General features: G+C 46.7%; 1 protein-coding gene across 1 annotated transcript; it reads left to right on the top strand.

Annotated features, from left to right (window-relative positions):
- Positions 1 to 1,663: 1,663 nt before the first annotated feature.
- Positions 1,664 to 12,998, top strand: LOC116371363 (centlein-like). Its single transcript, XM_031820206.1, has 5 exons — positions 1,664 to 1,784; positions 2,162 to 2,299; positions 2,716 to 2,901; positions 6,894 to 7,091; positions 12,877 to 12,998. The coding sequence occupies exons 1-5, from the start codon at positions 1,686 to 1,688 to the stop codon at positions 12,973 to 12,975; spliced, it is 720 nt and encodes a 239-aa protein (XP_031676066.1). The 5' UTR covers positions 1,664 to 1,685; the 3' UTR covers positions 12,976 to 12,998.
- The last annotated feature ends 1,753 nt before the right edge of the window (positions 12,999 to 14,751 follow it).

Below are 14,751 nucleotides of genomic sequence, written 5' to 3'. Positions count from 1 at the left end.
CTCTCTCATTTCATTTAATGTCACTCCAATAAGACAAGCTCTCATTATTTGGGCCGGTCTGCCCCAGGCTAACGGCTCTATCGAGGGAGACAGGGACATTTACTTACACAAAAATATGAACGGCACTTGCCCCCTCGGTTGTGTATCTGTTTATTTAGAACCGAAAGCCCAGTTCCGTAACATGCGCAGTGCCGAGAGGAGAAAAAACAAACATATCTTTCCTATGTAAACCTGATTAATTAAAAGAAACACATCTGATCTTTAATTATATCATTCCATTGTGTTCTTCCGATTCCCCCCCAGCGGGACCCCAGAAGGACATGAAGTCGGTAATATTTGCCTTATGTGGAGAGAAAAAAACCCGGAGGCAAAACATGTAAACAGAAGAAACAACACGCTAAGACGTTTAACTGAAAGAGTCTCTTAAGATTAGGCTCAAAGAGTTACGGGACTATTAAGCGTGTCGGGAGAGGTTTTGAAATGTGAAGTGACACGTCGTACATTTTAAATACACACACACACACAAGCCATGCCGTTGTTCAACAGCGGGCCCCAGTGTCTCTCTATCTAGTTACTGTCAGAATAGTCAACTAGTCAAGTAAACAAGCTCTTTTGGAGTTGATTCCCCTCTGGATCGTTATCTGCAGAAACCACGTCCCCCTCCCTAGTCGGCCCCTCTCTAGTCGGCCCCTCCCCAGGTCGAATGGGTTTTCATGTGGCGAGGACAGCAGTGGAACATTTCATTCAAGAACTGTCTCTCTTTTCATGCTATTTGGATGTGGTTGAATGCATCTATGTTAGTGTAGATCAGACTGTTACTGCAGTCTGGACGTTAGTGTAGATCAGACTGTTACTGCAGTCTGGATGTTAGTGTAGATCAGACTATTACTGCAGTCTGGATGTTAGTGTAGATCAGACTGTTACTGCAGTCTGGATGTTAGTGTAGATCAGACGTTACTGCAGTCTGGACGTTAGTGTAGATCAGACTGTTACTGCAGTCTGGATGTTAGTGTAGATCAGACTGTTACTGCAGTCTGGACGTTAGTGTAGATCAGACTGTTACTGCAGTCTGGACGTTAGTGTAGATCAGACTGTTACTGCAGTCTGGACGTTAGTGTAGATCAGACTGTTACTGCAGTCTGGACGTTAGTGTAGATCAGACTGTTACTGCAGTCTGGACGTTAGTGTAGATCAGACTGTTACTGCAGTCTGGACGTTAGTGTAGATCAGACTGTTACTGCAGTCTGGACGTTAGTGTAGATCAGACTGTTACTGCAGTCTGGACGTTAGTGTAGATCAGACTGTTACTGCAGTCTGGACGTTAGTGTAGATCAGAAGACCTAGAAGGTCATTTGTCAGAAACGTTCCCCAACTGATGTATCACAACATGCATAGATATTCCCCCACTAGTCTAGGAATCAGGAATGTATGCAGTCTACAAATGGGATGTTATACAGCCATTCATATTTTCTGCAGCTTCTTCCCCTGTCAGCATGGGATTGTCAATATATTTAGTTGTCATAATGAGATGTGATGGAAGGGGAGCATGGGGACACGGTGTGTGTGTGTGCTTCTGCGTGTGTTTGCGTCTGCATCGTTGCGTGCGTGTTAATGGCGTGTGTGTGTGTGTGTGTGCGTGCGCGCGTCTCATTCCCAGGGTGATCCACACAGAGAGAGACGTGCACATGAAGAGGCAGCTGGTGGAGGATGTGAAGACCAGGATGAAGTTCCTCCTGGAGACTGAAAAGACTCACAGAGGACTGGTGGAGGAGCTGGAGAAGAAAGTAGGTCTCAGTTAACATCTCACACCACATGGTTTCATCACACGCAAGAATGGCTTAGCAGAGTCAGATGGCATAAAATGCATTTAACTGGCACGTTTACAGTCCCACTTGACTTGATGGTTTTCCTGTAGTCACAGCAACATTTCAGATGGCACGTTTTCATCACATGACGTCATCTGCTGGCAAATTTAACAATGAATCGGCTAAGCATGTACTATATTTCATGAAAACACCCCTAACCGACATATACACCTAGCCTTGATTTAATTTACACAATACTGTAGCATGGGCTAAAGAAAAACACATTCAAACATCTTTGTTATTGTTAAGGTCATCTCAAGTTCTTCTTCCTCTCTCCCTCTGTGTGTGACGTCCAGGTGAAGACCTTGACAGAGGAGGCCACTAACAGAAAGGCCTTTATAGACTCTCTGAAGAGGAGGCTGAGTGTAGCCACTAAAGAGAAGAGTCAGTATGAGACGACCTGTCAGGATCTCAAGGAGGGCCTGGACAAGAAGGTAGCAGTGATAGCGGTTCACCATTCTAGTAGTGTGTGGTAATGTGTGGTAGCAGTGGTAATGTTGCTTACACACAGATTGGGATCGTTCTATTTTGACTTGGTAAAAAATATCAGCATCGAGCTATTTGTTAAGGTGGATTTGATACAGTTTTCCTTCCCATGGACAAGCTGGGAGAAGTACAATAACGGAAGTGGAGATTGACTCCACAACGCCTTCTTATAGCGTCCTTTCCAACCCCATGTATTACGATATAATCTCCCTGGGTTGTCATCCAACCATAATGAATACATAAATCATCTCTACATTATTATTGTACGTCATGAAACATTGATAGACAATCGCTGTTCAATTTTCAGTGTAAGAGTGAACAGCACGAATGGAAATCTGATATCCTTCTCTCTCCCTCCTTGTAGGAGCAGTGTGTGGAGGCCCTGCAGGCCCGTGTGAGGGCCAGTGAGCGGGCCCAGGCTGAGCTGGAGCAGACAGCATCCCGTCAGATGGAGGGTCTGGCCCAGCAGAGCACCGTGGCCCTGGAGGCCCTGCACAGAAGACTGGGCCTGGCCCACACACAGCTGGAGCAGCTACAAGCCTTCACTAAGGTACTGGATTGGGGACAGGGCATAGGTTAGAGGGCAGAGGTCAAATGTACTGGGGGGGCAGACACAGCACAGCACAGGGGTCGGTGGTCGCTGTCAAAGACATGGACATACCAGGGTCGTGTTCAGTCGGGGCACACCGTAGATTTCAAATCAAATTTAAATAACCAGCCCCCTCCGCGTTTCAGTCAGTTTTCTTCCGTTTGGTGCCTAATGGACATGACCCAGTTTGACAATACCGGTCTGAGATTAGCCTAGTTATTCCTAATATAACCGTATTAGGGTTGTGATATGCCAGTCAGACGAGGGACTGCTAATTAGCCTTGCTGCCATGGCATGTTCTCTTCACACAAAGACCTAATAACCGTTGTAATATGACGTCTCTTATTCTAAATTCATTAACATAATTGCCTCTGAATCAGTCTTTAATCCGACCATCAAATTGAGTCATGACATTGGGTGACGCGAGGGCTGAGTGCTTAGTCTGTGCCAGTGGAGGGCATAATGGGGGGTGAAGGCCCTGCCAGTGTGTGTCTGCCCAGTGGGATTGGAGGCCAGGTCTGGCCTGGTCCCAGTTCTAATCCAACTGCCTTTCTAGTGGTGTGTCTGCCAGGGCCTGATAAAGAACCTGTCAATCACACTGTCGCCGTGACACCTGCCCATCATTTCTGACTGCACTGTTGAGGGGGAGGGGCTTGAGAGACACTGCGATGGTATCCCCTCCCTCTGAACTAGTCCAGCAGACAACATGGATACCATTGTGGTCATCACCAGCTCTTTGTTCTCCCTCAAGACATTTGTTTCACTGGTCAAAATAAACTGAGCAAATTGTTGTCAGGAAGTTTTTAATAAGAGGTTGCCCATCTCTCTCTCTCCCTCCCTACCTTCCTTTCCTGCCCTCTTCTCTACCCCCACTCCCTCTTTTCTCCCCTAGCAACATCATACTGTATCCTATCTTTACTAGTGAGCCCTTTTCTTCCTTGTTCCCAGAACACTAGGGCTGAGTTGTCTGAATGTCTGGGCCACTGTTGTTGAGCATTCACATCATTCAAATCATTCCCATCATTCTATGTTTCTCCAATCCTTTTTATGATCCCTGATAAGACCAGGAGGCCTTTTGATTGGCTGACCTGCCTTCCAGAGGAGATTTATTGCTGTCATGTATTGATCAGTGTCCAGTTTGGTTGGAACCCGGGCTCCTCTACACCTCTCTACCAGCCTCAGGCCATGTTCCACCTCTGTTCATGTGCTAAACACTAAACAGTGGCCCTGGACTGGCTGCCTACACTCACCGGCTTAGGCTCAGACACAGGTGGACACCAGATTTGGGTTCAAATACTATTTCAATTATTTAAAGTACTTTCGCATACTTTAGAAGTAAGTATTCAGCAATGTTTGATTTGAAAATACAAGTAGTTGAATATTGGAATGTATTTGGAAATATACTTGGAAAGTATTGGTACTGGACACAGTTAAATAGAACAGTAATAGCCTATGTCAGTACATACCTATGAAGGTGCCATGTTCACACTAGAGATGTGTCTGAATTCACTCAACCACATATTGTGGTCTACTGTCCTTTACCATCCCTCTCTGTGTGTTTTCAAATGGCCATTTTCTCAGTCCTTCCAGACAGTTCTTTTGAGTGTGTGATCTAGTGAGAGTGATCTAAACGAATGGGGGTAGTTATTAGAGAAGGACAGTGCTTCCCTGCTCAGTTGATCTCCATGTTGTAAGCCTCTGCTGTCTAAATTGGCCCTCTGGCTACGGTGATTGTGATACTAGGTTTGTCAGGGTAAGATCTGTGTGCGACTGACTCAATGTACACACACACACACACACACAAAATAGTGTGAGATACAATTGGTCTCACTTTCATATATACACACACACACTGATTCTTTCTCTCTCTCTCTTTCTCTCTCTCTCCCAGGGCTCAAAATGAGTGATGAATTCACCCCTTAATCTCTTTCCGGATTATTTCACACATTCAGGGTTTTGGGTCAATTGATTGTAACCCTTGACTAGCGACAGTAAATATCTATTAGGGCTGTAAATAAAAGAATAGGATCTCTGGCAGTTTCTTAATGAGCTGTGTATTCCTCCAGGACACAGTCTCGGCACACTTAAGGAGACTAAAGCCAGTTTGGTCTATCAGGAAAATGAAGATAGCTGTGGTATATCAGACCGTATACCACGGGTATGACAAAACATTTACTTTTACTGCTCTAATTACGTTGGTAACCAGTTTATAATAGCAATAAGGCACCTCAGGGTGTGTGGTATATGGCCAATATACCACGGCTAAGGGCTGTGTAAGAAAAGTATAAATACTTTATAGAATGTACAGAGAAACCCTACAGAATATCCTAGTCTGTTTAGTCATATTATTTGGTGTTTCAGAATCAGCGCATTTGTGTTTTTGTCTGAGCTGCAATGCATTTACATTTGATTTATTTTACTAATAGTCTATCTAATACCATCCATCGGCTCCGTCCACGAACTGTCTGTCAACGATAACTCTCCCCACCAACTCTCAGCTCTCCCTTATGAAATCTAGCAGAGCCTCAGCTAAGTACTTCTTCAAGTACTTTTATTTCACACGCCCGAAAGAAACCAAAGCAATGGAGACGTCTACTGTATGTCTGTTTATGATTAGCCTGGTTATGTACACAGAATATGAGGGGGGGGGGGGGGTACGTACGTACGTGTGTGTGTGTGTGTGTGTGTGTGTGTGTGTGTGTGTGTGTGTGTGTGTGTGTGTGTGTGTGTGTGTGTACGTCTGTTTCTGTATGTGTGCAGCTTCCCTTGTGTGTGTGTGTGTGCTTGAAAAGCGGTCTCATGCTACCTAGCCCATCTCTCGGCTGACCGTCCATTCCAAGGTCAGCTTTTCAGGCGAGCTTACAGGGGAATGATACAGAAGATTATTGCATCGATCAATAAGCTCAAAATGAAGCAAAGGGGAGTTTTGGGTTATTGACTTTCTCATGTACAGTGGCAGCTTTGACATTTAATTGTCTCGCTCTCTTTGTATTTAGAGCCAACTGCCATTTAGTGGATTCAGGCCTCTGAGGTGCCCGAAGACCAATGAGGTTTCACACACACACACACACACACACACTATCTCGGGCAACATTTTAAATGCACCTCATTGCTCAATTATTTACACTGTTCTGCCGTTGTATTGGCTTGTTGTATGGTGAGCCCATTCAAAAGCAAATGAATAAAAGTTAGCATCTTTCCCATGCGTGATTCGGTCCGGGTCAATTCTGAGGAGATTTAACGGAGATAAAACCTTTTGTTGATATCCAAGATGCGTAGATACCCTCTGTGTCCGTCATCCCGGCGCCCGGCGGCAGGGTAGCCTAGTGGTTAGAGCGTTGGACTAGTAACCGGAAGGTTGCAAGTTCAAATCCCCGAGCTGACAAGGTACAAATCTGTCGTTCTGCCCCTGAACAGGCAGTTAACCCACTGTTCCTAGAATTAGTTCTTAACTGACTTGCCTAGTTAAATAAATAAATAAATATATTTTTTAATTAAAAATTCAATTGGTCGGATAACTTGGAAACCCTCTCAGGCACTAAACTCCTATACGGAGAATGAGCGAACGAACCAGAGAATTTCAGTGTCAAACTCAATATTGCTGCTGACGCCCTCGGCTCTTGTCTTGATAGGTTTAATTTATTCATCATTTATACAGGTGTAGGGTCTTAATTTGATCACCCTGTTGCAGGAGAACTTTCCAACCATGCAGGAAATGTTGAACTTGTGGTGTATTTAAAGTTTAAAAAGGCTTCTGAAGTCTGTAATTTCCACTTTTCCCGTACAAAAAAAATTCCATAAATTACAATACACATAATAAGTCACATTTCCTGTTGCCACAGGACTTTTTCCCCCTGCTGTAGAAAACTGGCTCAAATTTAGATCCTACATCTGTATCCGTCTCTCTCGCTTTCTCTAGTTTCATCACCCTTTCTACATGTTCTTCCTCTCAGGCTCTGGCAAGCGAAACTCTCCGCGAGGTGCAGGACGCCAAATCGCAGCTGAGGAAGAACAGGAAGATGGCGGAGAAGAAGAAGGCAGTAGGTGCCGGAGGGCTGTCCAAGCAGTCCATGGTCAAGGCCCAGTCCATTGCTGCGTCCATCCTCAACATGACCGAGATGGACCTGGCTGAAATGCTGGACACCGATGAGGTACAGGATCATGAATCCATAAAATAGTCACTGCGGGATAGACATAATATCTGACCCTGTATCAGTTGTTAAGAGACATATTCTACCACCTTCACAATGACCCAGTGGGAACAGATACAAGTATAGGTTACCGTCACTGATAGGAAAACATGGAAAGACAGTTGACTTGTATTGAAGTCCCAGTTCAGTCAGAGGAATCTAACTGGCACTTGGCCTCTGTGGCGGTTCAGTCTCATGTAGAGGCGAAAGAAACACACACCTATTTAGGCGAGGTGCTGGCTAGCGCAGTGGAACACTTTTTAAAAATGAAGGAGAGCCGCACACTCTAGGAGCTCAGATTCCAAAATATTTCAGTCTCATGTAACAGAGTGCTATGGTAAATGTAGCTATATGACCTTTCTAGTCGTTGACTGGATAAGTATGGGTGAGTAGGCATCATGGACACTTAGGGAGGTGATACAGTGCATTCGGAAAGTATTCAGACCCCTTGACCTTTTCCACATTTTGTTATATTACAGCCTTATTCTAAAATGGATGAAATAAAACATTTTCCTCATCACTCTACACACAATACCCCATAATGACAAAGCCAAAACAGGTTTTTATTTACATAAGTATTCAGACCCTCAAGATTTAGCTCAGGTGCATCCTGTTTCCATTGATCATCCTTGAGATGTTTCTACAACTTGATTGGAGTCCACCTGTGGTAAATTCAATAGATTGGACATGATTCGGAAAGGCACACATCTGTCTATATAGGGTCCCACAGTTGACAGTGCATGTGAGAGCAAAAACCAAGTCATGAGGTCGAAGGAATTGTCCGTAGAGCTCCGACACAGGATTGTGTCGAGGCACAGATCTGGGGAAGTGTACCCCAAAATGTCAGCAGCATTGAAGGTCCCCAAGAACACAATGGCCTCCATCATTCCTAAATGGAAGAAGTTTGGAACCACCAAGACTCTTCTTAGATCTGGCCGCCCATTCAAACTGAGCAATCGGGGGAGAAGGGCCTTGGTCAGGGAGGTGACTAAGAATCTGATGGTCACTCTGACAGAGCTCCAGAGTTCCTCTGTGGAGATGGGAGAACCTTCCAGAAGGGCAACCATCTCTGCAGAACTCCACCAATCAGGCCTTTATGGTAGAGTGGCCAGACGGAAGCCACTCCTCAGTAAAAGAGTTAGGGTATGGGGGGTGGGGGGCTTGTTCTTTCTGGGGTCTTCCTGGGGCAAACATCTGATATACATCTACATTATATATACAGTATATTCAAATTGTTTTGCAGTGGCGTCCACGATCCCCTAAATGCATATAGGGGAAACACTAGCTTTATGTATAGGAAGACAATTCTAGAAAACATGGCTACGTACATAACAGAATGGAACCAGGCTAGGATACAACTATCTCTTATTCAAGAGAAGAAGAAAACGCCACAATATTGAACATCTCACACTCTTACTCGCTATACAAGTGATTTGGCTCACGGCTTTTCTTGTTCAAGAAGGACCCTTTCTTTCATGACCACAAGCTCTAACTACAGTACGTCCCCACTTCCTCCCCATAGATCACTCCTTCTCTCGCTCTTCTCCCTTGTCGTCAATTAACCGACACAGCGTTACAATCAACTTCCTGTCTTCATCACAGGATGTGAGAGTGTATGCCAGCCAGGAATCAGGCACCACCTACCCTGGAATGACAGGGCCTAGATACGTTTGAAGAAATGTTCCAACTTATCAGAGCTTAATGACCGTGAAGTGTGTGTGAGGTGAGCGTTGCTCAGGGTGTGTGTTAATGTCGGCTAATGGCATTCCGCCCGGTCAACGGCGTGTGTGTGTCTGTTGGTGATCCGTGGATCACGGCGCTGTCGGGTGCTCAGGGACCCACTGGAGAACGGGTAAGTGGTCTGTCACTGGAAGGGTGTGTGTGCGGTTATGTGTGTGTGTGTGTTGGGAGAGGAGAGGAGCCAGTCACTGTGTCTTGCTAATTGAAAATCCCCCAGGAACCATGGAAGGACAAGGGGGAACAGTAATTGTGTGTCTGTGTAGATCTTTATGCAACTGGAAGTTACCAGGAAACCAGACGTGTTTTAATCTGTCCAGGTTGGAATCCACCTACTGCTTACTTAGTATCAGAGAGGTTTCCACCAGGTATTTTACCGTGTCAAATGTTGATGTTGAGATGTTTTGTTTCTGCGACTGAAAGATTCAGACAGAGTGGAATAGGGGCAGCAGTGTGGTTCTCTCAGTTTGAGAGGAGGAGTTGTTCTGCTATACTGTACCTTGTATTTCTTTTCCGCTGTTACTGAGGGTGGTTGTGGGAAAAGCCCTTTGTGTTGCCACGGCCCTACACTCTCAAACACACACAAATCAAATGCTATTTGCCACATGCTCCGAATACAACGGTGAAATGCTTACTAACCAACAATGCAGTTAAAACATTGTTTTAAGGACTATTAAAAAATACATAAAAAATAAAAAAAATCTCTCACTATAAACAAATAAATAATATGGACAAATAAACATAAAAAATGAAGAAAAAAATATATCCAAATTACTAAAGAAATAATATACCTAATTAAAACAAATATAATTAGAAATAAAAGTAATACACACACACTAGCACACTCTCAGCCTCAGCATACTCTCTCCCTGCCACTCCATCCAGCGGTAGACAGGCAGTAAGAGAGTGGCAGTAGTGATCAGCTCCTTCTCCTTTGGCAGCAGCAGCTTGTTGTGGACTTAATGATGCGTCTGTAATAAGGACATAATTGCCAGGCCAGTTTGTTTTCCAACAGGGCCCCTAATGAGAGACGGAGGGTCAGTGTATTGTTATGCATCCTCTGAGGGGCCACACACATACACACACACCCTTCTCACCTCCGTGGGAGGCACAGGAGGCAGGGGTGATGAGGAGCCCACCACCAAGCAAGCCCACACCTCGCTCTCATTCTATCGCTCTCTCTCATTCTATCGCTCTCTCTCATTCTATCGCTCTCTCTCATTCTATCGCTCTCTCTCATTCTATCGCTCACTCTCATTCTATCGCTCTCTTACATTCTATCGCTCTCTCATTCTATCACTCTCTTTCTCTCTGCCTGTCTCACTACCTATCTCTGCCTCTACCTAGTCCCCTTCCCTCCCTCCCTCTCCAGTCACACTAATGAGGGTCTCTGAAGACATGGAAATTAGCTGTGCGCTAACGCTACCACCAGGCCCAACCATCCCCATCCATCTAGGGGAGCCAGGGAGGCCCCCCATCCCCATCTGTCTAGGGGAACCAGGGAGGCCCACCGTCCCCATCCATCTAGGGGAGCCAGGGAGGCCCACCGTCCCCATTCGTCTAGGGGAGCTGGGGAGGCCCACCATCCCCATCCGTCTAGAGGAGCCAGGGAGGCCCACCATCCCCATCCGTCTAGAGGAGCCAGGGAGGCCCACCATCCCCATCCGTCTAGAGGAGCCAGGGAGGCCCACCATCCCCATCCGTCTAGAGGAGCCAGGGAGGCCCACCATCCCCATCCGTCTAGAGGAGCCAGGGAGGTCCACCATCCCCATCCGTCTAGAGGAGCCAGGGAGGCCCACCATCCCCATCCGTCTAGAGGAGCCAGGGAAGCCCACCATCCCCATCCGTCTAGAGGAGCCAGGGAGGCCCACTATCCCCATCCGTCTAGAGGAGCCAGGGAAGCCCACCATCCCCATCCATCTAGAGGAGCCAGGGAAGCCCACTATCCCGATCCGTCTAGAGGAGCCAGGGAGGCCCACCATCCCCATCCATCTAGAGGAGCCAGGGAGGCCCACTATCCCGATCCGTCTAGAGGAGCCAGGGAGGCCCACTATCCCCATCCGTCTAGAGGAGCCAGGGAGGCCCACCATCCCCATCCATCTAGAGGAGCCAGGGAGGCCCACTATCCCGATCCGTCTAGAGGAGCCAGGGAGGCCCACCATCCCCATCCGTCTAGAGGAGCCAGGGAGGTCCACCATCCCCATCCGTCTAGAGGAGCCAGGGAGGCCCACCATCCCCATCCGTCTAGGGTACGCGCAATGCCGTCGGGGTTACTCCAAATAAAAATGTGATAATTCAAATTAAAAAATAATTTTTATTCTTCACATTTTCAACCAGTAGATTTATATTTTGGGTGAGGTTTCTTTCTCGACTGAGTAGCCTCGTTTCACTGCCAAAAATGTAATTAAACCATCTAGTGTTCAGTGATATAAATAGCCGAGTCAAATTATAACATCTAATCACATTAACCGTTACTCTCTCGCGGGAAACCTTCACTCTTGCGCAAACATTTAGAACCAAAACATGACCATTTTAAAAATAAGCCACGGGACTTTTTTCAGCGAGAATGAAGAACGACTTTTGAGTAGTAAGACATGTATAAAAGCAACAAATACCATTAATAAGAAGGGACTAGAAGCGTCTTATATGGTGAGCTACCGAGTGGCTAGAACAGGCAAGCCCCATACTATTGAGGAGGACTTAATTTTAACGTTTATGGGGGGGTCAATTAAGGAAGACATCGTCTTCTGGAAACCAGGACAACAGGAGAGGATATTTTTAAAGCAGTGAACAGCTTGGTGACATCAAATGTACTGGTGATCAAGATGTGTTGGTAGCTGTACTGATGACGCAAAAGCCATGACAGGGAGACATAGTGGATTGGTAACACGCGTGCAAGCAGTTTTACAACAAACAATTGCTCGTATCCCCCCCCGAAAGTCTTCCCTGGCCTGCAATCCCCATCCATCTAGAGGATAGGAGAGCCAGGGAGGCCCACCATCCCCATCCGTCTAGAGGATAGGAGAGCCAGGGAGGCCCCACCATCCCCATCCATAGGAGATCCAGGGAGGCGCACCATCCCCATCCATCTAGGGGATAGGAGAGCCAGGGAGGACCACCATCCCCATCCATCTAGAGGATAGGAGAGCCAGGGAGGCCCACCATCCCCATCCATCTAGAGGATAGGAGAGCCAGGGAGGCCCACCATCCCCATCCGTCTAGAGGATAGGAGAGCCAGGGAGGCCCACCATCCCCATCCGTCTAGGGGATAGGAGAGCCAGGGAGGACCTTCGGGGGGGGGAGACGAGAGCAATCAGTTCCTCAGCCCCACACACCTTATCCTCCATTCACCGACCCCTCTACCTCTTTGAGAGACAGCACCTGAGGTTAAAAGCTTTGCAGGGTTCTGTTAACTGGGACAAGCTGTATATACAGGGAACTGGCACTGGTGTATGTATGCATACTAGAGGGTTCATTAGCAGTAACAAGGTTGCACTATCTGCACACTGCTGATGGTGTCTCTTTAATAAAGACTGACCCTGAGTGGAGCCGCGGTCTAAGGCATCGCAGTGCTGAGGCGCCACTACAGCCTGGGGTTCACCCATACGGCGGTGCACAATTGTCCCAGGGCCTTTCGGGTTAGGGGAGGGTTTGGCAGGGGGCTTTGCTTGGTTCATCACGCTGTAGTGACTCCTTCTTTTCTCTTATTTTTCATGAAGCTTCATTTTCTGAACTCACCTCAGCCTTTATTTTTGTATCTGCGTTGAAGTGAAATTGCCTTAAATTGAGTGATTTTCTGGTTGTACAGAGACGAGTCGCCCTGTGAGGCTCAGTTGGTAGAGCATGGCCAAATGGTTGTGGGTTGATTCCCGCTGGGCCCACCCATACTTAAATTGTATGCACGCATGACTGTAAGTTGCTTTGGATAAAAGCTTCTACTAAATGGCATATATCATTATTATTATTATTATTTGTTCATCTTTGGTGGTTGTTGTGTGTGTCTCTGCAGGAGGAGGATGATGTGGCAGCAGACAGCAGGAGAGACCAGGAGTGGCTAGACCAGGTCATGAAGATCCTCCAACAACAGGTCTGGTTTCAAGTCTGCTAGTGTTTTTAGTATTCTCTACAGTAGTTAGGACCAGTAGTGGAGGGTAAACACACCTCTTCAGGGTATGAAGAGTGTTCCTATCCTCACCGCGAACGGCGATCAGTACTTACCCACCGATTTGATTTACCACCACATCACTGGTACTGATAGTTCAGCCATTGTGGTCTCGCATAGACATGAACCAACAAATGTTTGTCTAAATCAAGAATGAACTAGTTACAATAGAGAGAAGAAAAGACTGAGGATAGCAGAGTGTGAGTTGTGTACAAACACTTGTCTGTGTGTATGTGCCGTCAGCTCTGTGTGATCCGGTTCAGATTGAGTGTGTGTGTCCGTGTCCATGTCAATTCGCGCTGCAGGCACTCATGCGTCGCCTCCTCACCACGACACACACCGGCTCTTCCTCTGACCTTTTCACCTCCCCTCACAGACACACACTGGCTCCACTCAATCCATGTTTTCCCCTCCAGCCGGACTGCTCTCAGGCCCCCACTCCACCACTGTCCTCCTGCATTCCTCCCCTTCCTTTCTCTTTTGCTCTCTCATTGTCTCTCTCACACTCTCGCTTTCTTTCGCACTCTCCCCCCCCCGATCTCTTTATCCCCCCCCATCTTTTTCTCACTCTCGCTCTCTCTGGCTCAGACCCCAAGGCAGCTTGTTAGTGGGGAACTAAATATTGATTTGGCGTTGCTGTCGATGCCGGGAGAATGAGCGAGCGTCCACCAGAGACGGTCCACCGGCAGGCTGCTATCGACGTTTTCCGCGGGCAGAGGAGAGAGAGGGGGAGGAGAGGGGGATGACAAAGCTGAGACTAGCCCCCGGGTCCCGGAGGGGGCCACAGACACTGCCGTGGTGACCCCCCCCCCTCTCTCTATCTCTTTTTTTTCTATCCCTCGCTCTCTCACGCCAGACTTTTTATATCCATCCCCTTTCAAGTCTTCTCTCTCTCTCACTCTCTCTCTCTCTCTCTCTCTCTCTCTCTCTCTGTGCCTGGCTTAATAAACTCACAGTATCTCTAGAGGGACACACAAACATCAAGGGGAGTTTGTTGGCAGGTGAGATTTGAGAAAAAGGAAGCCGACTGTGACTGTGCTTAGTTGTGCTAGTGGTGTGTACTGTACTCTACAGCATATGTCTCTGTTTCTGTTTGTCTCTGTGTCTCTATCTCAGTTTCTCTATCTCTGTGTCTCTGTGTCTTTCTCTCTATCTCTGTTTCTGTGTCCCTGTCTCTCTTTCTCTGTCTCTGTCTGTCTCTGTCTCTCTTTATCTCTGTGTCTGTGTTTCTGTCTCTGTGTCTGTCTCTTTGTCTCTATCTGTATCTACGTGTCTGTGTTTCTGTCTCTGTGTCTGTCTCTTTGTCTCTATCTGTATCTACGTGTCTGTGTTTCTGTCTCTGTGTCTGTCTCTTTGTCTCTATCTGTATCTACGTGTCTGTGTTTCTGTCTCTGTGTCTGTCTCTTTGTCTCTATCTGTATCTACGTGTCTGTGTTTCTGTCTCTGTGTCTGTCTCTTTGTCTCTATCTGTATCTACGTGTCTGTGTTTCTGTCTTTGTGTCTCTATTTCTGTGTATATGTCTCTTTGTCTCTATATATGTCTCTGTGTCTATGCCTGTGTGTCTTTGTTTCTGTGTCTCTGTCTCTCTGTGTGACTGCAGGTGCATGTCATTTTCGTAAGGTGGAGACAGACAGTGAAGACCACAGGCAGTTGTTCCTTGTCAGTGTGCATCCTATCTTCACACACTAACACGTTGTCTTTAGAGAACTAAGAAGACATAA

The sequence above is a fragment of the Oncorhynchus kisutch genome, unplaced genomic scaffold (genome assembly GCF_002021735.2).
Source record: "Oncorhynchus kisutch isolate 150728-3 unplaced genomic scaffold, Okis_V2 scaffold3129, whole genome shotgun sequence".
Lineage (NCBI taxonomy): Eukaryota > Metazoa > Chordata > Actinopteri > Salmoniformes > Salmonidae > Oncorhynchus > Oncorhynchus kisutch.
The sequence above is the reverse complement of the archived record's forward strand: the minus strand, read 5'-3'. Positions and strand labels throughout refer to the sequence as shown.